This window comes from Phyllostomus discolor, chromosome 5, assembly GCF_004126475.2.
Source record: "Phyllostomus discolor isolate MPI-MPIP mPhyDis1 chromosome 5, mPhyDis1.pri.v3, whole genome shotgun sequence".
Taxonomy (NCBI): domain Eukaryota; kingdom Metazoa; phylum Chordata; class Mammalia; order Chiroptera; family Phyllostomidae; genus Phyllostomus; species Phyllostomus discolor.
The window spans coordinates 135028691-135035633 of record NC_040907.2 but is presented as its reverse complement, the minus strand read 5'-3'; the positions used below and the strand labels follow the sequence as shown (position 1 = coordinate 135035633).

The 6943-nt window shown below is 40.7% G+C and overlaps 1 protein-coding gene across 2 annotated transcripts in view; it reads right to left on the bottom strand.

The window, feature by feature from the left end:
* Window positions 1-503: 503 nt before the first annotated feature.
* Window positions 504-6943, bottom strand: part of CCDC6 (coiled-coil domain containing 6) — a 108417-nt gene continuing 101977 nt past the window's right edge. For both annotated transcript variants that reach the window (XM_036026925.1, XM_028511172.2), the window contains 2 exons: window positions 5892-6016; window positions 504-4824 (listed from right to left, as the gene is read on the bottom strand). In XM_036026925.1, coding sequence (XP_035882818.1) covers window positions 4630-4824; window positions 5892-6016 — 320 coding nt within the window. In that variant the 3' untranslated portion in view covers window positions 504-4629. The remainder of the gene's footprint in view (window positions 4825-5891; window positions 6017-6943) is intronic.

Here is a 6943-nt window from a genome sequence, read left to right as displayed (position 1 = left end):
TCCTTGTTTCATAGGTAAGGAGCTTGAGTTCCAGAGGTTAAGTAACTCGCCTAATGAAAAAACTAGTACTCAAACCTAGAACTGATTTGAAATCCATGTTTCCTACGCTGTAGGAAACCATACAGATGGCTTTCTTTAAAATTTTAAGAAAAGCTGATACACCAAATATAATGCCCAAAGCCTGAAAAAAATATATACTTGTTTACAGTAACATTTTGGGAATTGAGAGTGGCTTTATTTTCTTTATCCGAATCTCCTAGGTTTAGGGTTTTAAATTGATATATAACACAGATAAAAAACAATGGACAAATCATAAGCACGTAGCTCAATGAATCTTCAAAAACTCATTATATCCAGGTAGCCAGCCCCTCTTGTGTCCTCTTGTTCACTTTCTCTAAGGTAGCCTTTAGTATTTAGTATTGATATCTATGAGAAGCAACAGGGAAACCATGTTCATTTTCCGACTCAAAGACCAGAAAGAAATAAGGTTTAAGGGCCAAGAGTTACATTTTAAAAAATTATCTTTATTTAGGTTTCTGATTCAGCACATATATCAAAGACTAATCAACATAAAGAAGTATATAAGACATTAATTGGAAATCTTACATCTCTCTAAACTCTGACCAAGAATGTCAAGATTGCCACTATTACCAGAACTCCAGCCTAGTCGAGCTGTAGACAAGCTATCATGAACACACAGTGCGCACGGATATGCAGAGGCAAGGACATGCTAGCGCTGGGCTCTCCTCTCTTCCTTGTTGACCTCTTTCAGTTTGACAGTTCACTTTTGCTCTCCATGCTCAGTTCCAAATAAAGTCCAAAGAATCCTCAGGGTGAACCTGACCAAATACTCTTCCAGAGGAATGCATTCTTTAACTGTTGTGCCTGCAACTCTGTTTTTGCCAGGGTGAAGTTCAGATCAAGATGTACAATACAATCTAGATGACAGTGCAGACTAAGTCAGGAACTGAAGTTGAGCAGTAACCCGAGTTAAGGCATGAATGCGCGCACACACGCACACACAGCACCCGCGCTGTCACCAACACAGGCTTCCTCCAATCGCCTAACAAGAGGCAACCAGACCTTGGCAGCTAACCACAACGGCTGAGCATCCTCAAAAATGCTCCCTGTCATTTCATGCTAACAGCTGTGTGTGTATGTTTTATATAAAAAAAAATTAAAGAGAAAAAAAAGAAAACTAGAAACAAAACAAAAACCTAAAAACCCCTTAATCTCTTACAATGGCTCTTGAGCATGGAACTCACGTAGCAGCGTCAATGGCTGGCTCTTGAATAATTTGGAAATAAAAGGTTGTTTTACTAGATTTCTTTGGTAGTCATCACTACAAAGTTCTCAGTGTTGGTTACTTACAAGACAAGTACTAGACAGATCGAGTTACACAGATATATTTCTTCTGTACTGATTAAGATAAACATATCAAGCTCTTGAAGCACAACTTACTATGCTTTTCCCTGTCTCACCAGGCACCCTCTACGAGCAAGGCTTTGGGCGGGACAAGTCTGTGTTCTACCTAACAAAGGGTGATATGTGTTGTTTCCCTACAACTGAACAGTTAACAAAAATTCACATTATCAATTATTTCTGGTCAAATCAGAAGCCAATTGCAAAGGGACAACAGCACCTGGTGGTCAAAGCCACATTCTGGTCACACATTCATTCCTCGGTACTGGTCAGTATCTCAGGAGCTCAGAATTTCAAACTCCTTTCAATCAACAAAGGGGCAAGGTAAATGAAATCTTAAATATTTGCACCACCTGCCAAATTTCTAGAATTCTGTCTACAATGCCAGCACACTTTTGAGAGAAAGCAGTTCAGAGCCCAGAGAGCTGTCAGGTATTAGGTAATTTGGTTTTGTGTAAAAGGCATGGTAATCTGGCAACAGAGTACTTATCCTATTAGCAGCACAGTGGTAGCCAAGGGTCTCTGTCAGCAAGACAGCAAACTGAAGCTGCTGAAGCTACTACTGGCTCCCGCCTGCCTTTGGGATAGCTACTGATTTTACAAAGGCCTCTGGGAGTCTGTCCAGGTAACTCTGGGCAAGTGGGCAAGAGGAATGGCAGTAACCATTTCCAGCCCCCACGAGAAACAGCTGAAGTCAGTCAGCTTCCCATGAGGAAGGGAGCTCCTGCCCCTGTGGGCTTGGGGTCTGAACCTGATGGGTCCCTGGTGGCTAAACAGCTGCCAAAAAATTGCCTTTGCAGGTACTACCCAAGTGTGACAGGTTCCACATGGGGTCATAAAACACTTTAAAAGGACATGAAACAGCATAAATTCAAAACAGTAGTGTTTGTTCCATCACTTCTGGACGTCTGCAGGGAGAGGAAGCTAGATTTATGCAGGAAGGGTGCTGCTTGAAGGGGCTGTGTTTTACTTCAAAATGAAATGACTCGTCCAGGGGACCCAGCACTACGTTTCAGCGGAAGTCTGAATGTCAAGAACCTTGTCTCTAAAAGGCATTTGTCAGGAACTGTTTGCTCACTCCAAGTGCTTCGTCATTCACCATATGGCAATGTTTTGACATTTGTGCTTTCAGGAGGTAACTACATTGAGAGGAGGCAGAGGGAAGATCAATACATTATGCACTTTCTTGTTTGAGTGCAAGACACTACCCAACAGCACTGAAATCTATGAACTTGTAGAAGACTCTTGTAAACATATACCATACTTCTCCGAGAAGAAAAACCAAGAACTGTACCATGAAGGCAAATTTTGTTTGCCTGCTTTCAGGATGCCTCGGAATGGCAATGTACCAGGGGGGGCGGGGGGGGGGGGGCAGGGAGCTGTTGGGGAAATCCTGGGTTTGATCTGACCCAGTCTGACCATGTTAAAAATCTAAACCCTCAGTTATATGCCAAACTTCTCCCCCTATTTGAGAACTGTACTATGATTATGTATATTACACACACATTATAAATAAAATTTATAGAGACGTAGGATTTCTTCCAAACAACTGAGGAGTGACGTTCTCAGCTTGGGGGGTGGAAGCAGGAAGAGGTGAAAAATCCTATTGTTGCTTTTACTCTTGAGTTCTTAAAATGCTAGTCAAACACTATCAGCCAACAAGACTTTTTTCTTTCTGTAACTCTTAAATATGCATTCAAAGGCAAAAATGGAGGTTTCTATACTGTACAATATTAAATATCTACAATGTCATTCATGGTTCCTTATTTTTAGGAGTGTGTTCAATAAAGAGCTAGCTATTAGAGATGGTTGTCACAAAACATGGACTCTTAAAAATTACTGATAAATTAACTTTCAGTCCTCTGATTATATCCAACAGATACACATTCTCATCATAAAATATACATTCTCTAGTAAGTTATTTTCGTCCACAGCATATATAAATATGCAAACACAGGTGGTAAAAATCACTTTACTACCAAAATACAAAACAGTAACTGCCAAAAAGCAAAAATAAAGATGTTGCAAGTATTAAGAAAAGAGTGACTCACTGTGTTCCACTTCAAAGTGAAACCAAAGAATTTATTTGTGCTAAATGAATGGAAATAATGTATTCAGAATATACTTCTTTGTACACACTGCACTCGCTTATACTGGACAAAATAAGCAGTCATCAATACTAATGTGCTACTCTCCTCTACACCTCTCTTCTGCCAAGCAATAAAGCATTGTGTGGCCATTATGCCAAGATAGTCCTATAATGTTCATTTCAAATAATATCTTCTAATAATTTTGCACCTTTAAAATATTTGTCAAACTCTACTGCAGGGGAACACAAAGGATGGAAAGGGGAAATAGCTGTTTTTTGTTATAGTCGCATTGCCTTCTGTAGCATAAATCAAATCGCACATTCTAATCAGCCATCGCAACCACTGTGGGAGGACATTCACGGATTCATGTCAGCGGGGGCCAGTTTGGGCAGATTAACATGAAGGGTAAAGGAAGAATCACACTTTAATATACAATACTTATCCATCCCATGTAGGTGGAAAAGGTACAGCCATGTGATCTGTCACTTTTTGGCCATCTGTTTTACAAGAGGCATGGATGCTAATATATACCGAAAATAACCTATAAAAAGTGTATCTGTAGAAAGCTCTATTAAACAGTATATTGTCTTGGGCACTGATCTAACTTTCCATTCTACACTGAAAGCTAGATTTTCCAAAAGTCTGAATTGTAGTGCTAAATTATTGGGATGTTTGGTAAACACCATTATAATGGGGGTGGTGGTGGTGGTAATAACAGCTCAGTGATTTTCTGCAAATTCATGGAAAAAATATAAAAAAGATATCCTTTTATATTTTACAAACCTAAAAGCCAGGAAAATGAAGCTCTGGGGCCAAGCAAAGAACTGCACACTGCTGCTGAATTACCAGATATTGAATAGCAAATGTTCCAGCCAGGGAATGGACATACAGGTCGATTCAAGTAAAACACTGATGGAAAAAGTCGTCTGTTTAGTGTTGTAACCCACAACACTGGCTGCGTTTCTGACAAACATTTACAACACAATTAATAGTGAAGCCTAGATAACCTCAGTGCAAATAAGTCAGATCCAAACAGGCCAGGGAAGGAAGCCTTTGGCATTGAGTAGACGGCTCCACTGGATGAGTCCCAACATGAGATTCGGACTAAGCACATGCATTAAGGCTGGGAGGAGGGGTGCACCGAATGTGGCGGAGGGGCGGACGGCGTGGTGGCTGCGGAGGGGACTGTGGGCTGCATGGGCGGTGGAGGCGGAGGTGGAGGAGGCTGGACTGGTGTCTGTGTGTTGGGAGACGGAGGCGGCGTGGGGCGTTTGAATTTGTCAGGACTGTTGCTTCTCCGTGGTGAAGGCCTCTGCGGAAAGGACAGGAATATCAGGTGGTCAGTTTTGGTACAGACAGCTCATTTCTAACACTCCCTGACTCGGAGTTGAGGCCAGTGAAAAACTGACCAATGAAGAAGAGAAAGCAGCGGTTTCCTTGTCCATTCCTACTGGTTTCTAAACTAGTAATGAAAACTTAAACAAGGTCAAATTTATACCAACACCTATGAAAAAGCAAAATTACTGTGGAACTTGCACTGACCAAACTACTGGACTTGTGCCCCTTCAATGAGACAGCCCTAACATTAAAACACAGTCATCACGACCTCCCCTTAAATCTGTCCCAAGTTCCTTCTATCACTAAAAAAGTTTTCAATATCCTGAAGGCTGAAGATCAACCAAACAATTTTTTGCTTTTACACAAAGCCCATCAAACCAGCAGAACAGCTGCAGAAGGATCTTACATGCTTTTATAGAATAGTTTCTTCTTTGAAAGATTCCCTTATTGGGATCCTTCAGTGCTGTCCTATTCTCAAAACCCCTATTAACTACACTTGTAATTGTTCTATCAATGGATTAAATAACCAGTTCTGAAGAAAACCCTGAGTAAGGTTTGAATCAGATGCACATAAATTTCCTTCTAACTTCGGGAGAAAAGTTCTGGGTGAAACTAGAATAAGGCTAATTTCAGGAAGAATACTGAAGGTCAGTGAACTGTAAAGGTACAGACAATAAATATTTTAGACATTATGGCAACTAACAATAATTCATTATGGCAAGGAGCTGGCCAGAGTTCAATCAAGGCACTGGCCAAAGTTCAAATTACATTTCACAAGGGCGATGTTTCAAAGACAGCAAAGTTGAAATTTTGCTTCAGGGATGGATTTTAGTGTCAGCACCAGAATTTGATATATAACTGTTAGGAAGTCTCTCTAGTTTTTAAGGTAAGAGGGAGGGTGAGAGGGAGGGAGAAAGGGAGAGAGGGAGGGAGGGAGAGAGAAAGGTGAGTGTCTAGGCGTATCAGTCCTGGTCTCCTGAGGAGGACCAGTTGCTCCCACCATCTGGAGTAAAGTGCTGCTTCCACCTCATGGATACTTACTGTGATACCGTGAGAGGCTCCCATATGCTGCACATGAAGACCTGGGGAATTGTAATATGACATTCCGGCTCTAGTCAGTGAGGTCGGTGGGGTGAAACCAACTGTGTGACTTGCATATGATAGACCTGAAATACAACAACATGTTGTCAGTATAATTTCAAACTCAAATTATCTCATGTGGTCAACAACCATCTAGGAGGCTGTAAAATTCAGAAGTTCTCAGTCACCCACAAAAATAAAAGGAGATGAAAAGCATGGTAAACTCACTGAATAGCCTCCTAGATGGCAAGGGATATAAAATTCCTGCCCCGGAACAGAAGAGAGAACCCAGAAGTAATTCTGAGCAGGCATGGTCAAATGAGCTTCAGCAAAATTGCTGAGAATTCACAATGGGGAAAGGGCAGACCCTTCAACACCTGGTATTTGAAAAACTGAACATCCACATGCAAAAGAATGAAGCTATATATATACACCCACCTTACTTTACACCAAACACAAAAATGAACTCAATGGCTTAAACACTTGAATGTAACACCTGAAACTAAAACCCCTAAGAAGAACACAGGGAAAAGCTTCCTGATATTTCCTTGGCAATGATTTCTCAGATACGACAGCCACAAAAGCAGAAACAGACATCAAACTAAAAACATTCTGCTCAGCAAAGGGCACAATCAACAGAAGTTAACCTATGGGATGGAAGAAAATAGTTTCAAACCACATATCAGATATGGGATTACTATCCAAACTACATAAGGAACTCCTACAACTCAATAGCAAATAAATAACCCAACTAAAAAAATGGGCAAAGAACTCAAGACATTTCTTTAAAGATGACATACAAAAGATGTTCAACATCACTAATCATCAGAAAAATGCAAATCAAAACCACAATGAGACAGCACCCTATACCAGTTAGGATGGCTATTATTTAAAAAAAAAAAGAAAGAAAAAGAAAAAAATGGTCAGTGCTGGCAAGGAATGTGGAGAAATCGGAACCACTGTGCACTGCCGTCAGGAATGTAAACGGGTGCAGCCATTATGGAAAACAGTGT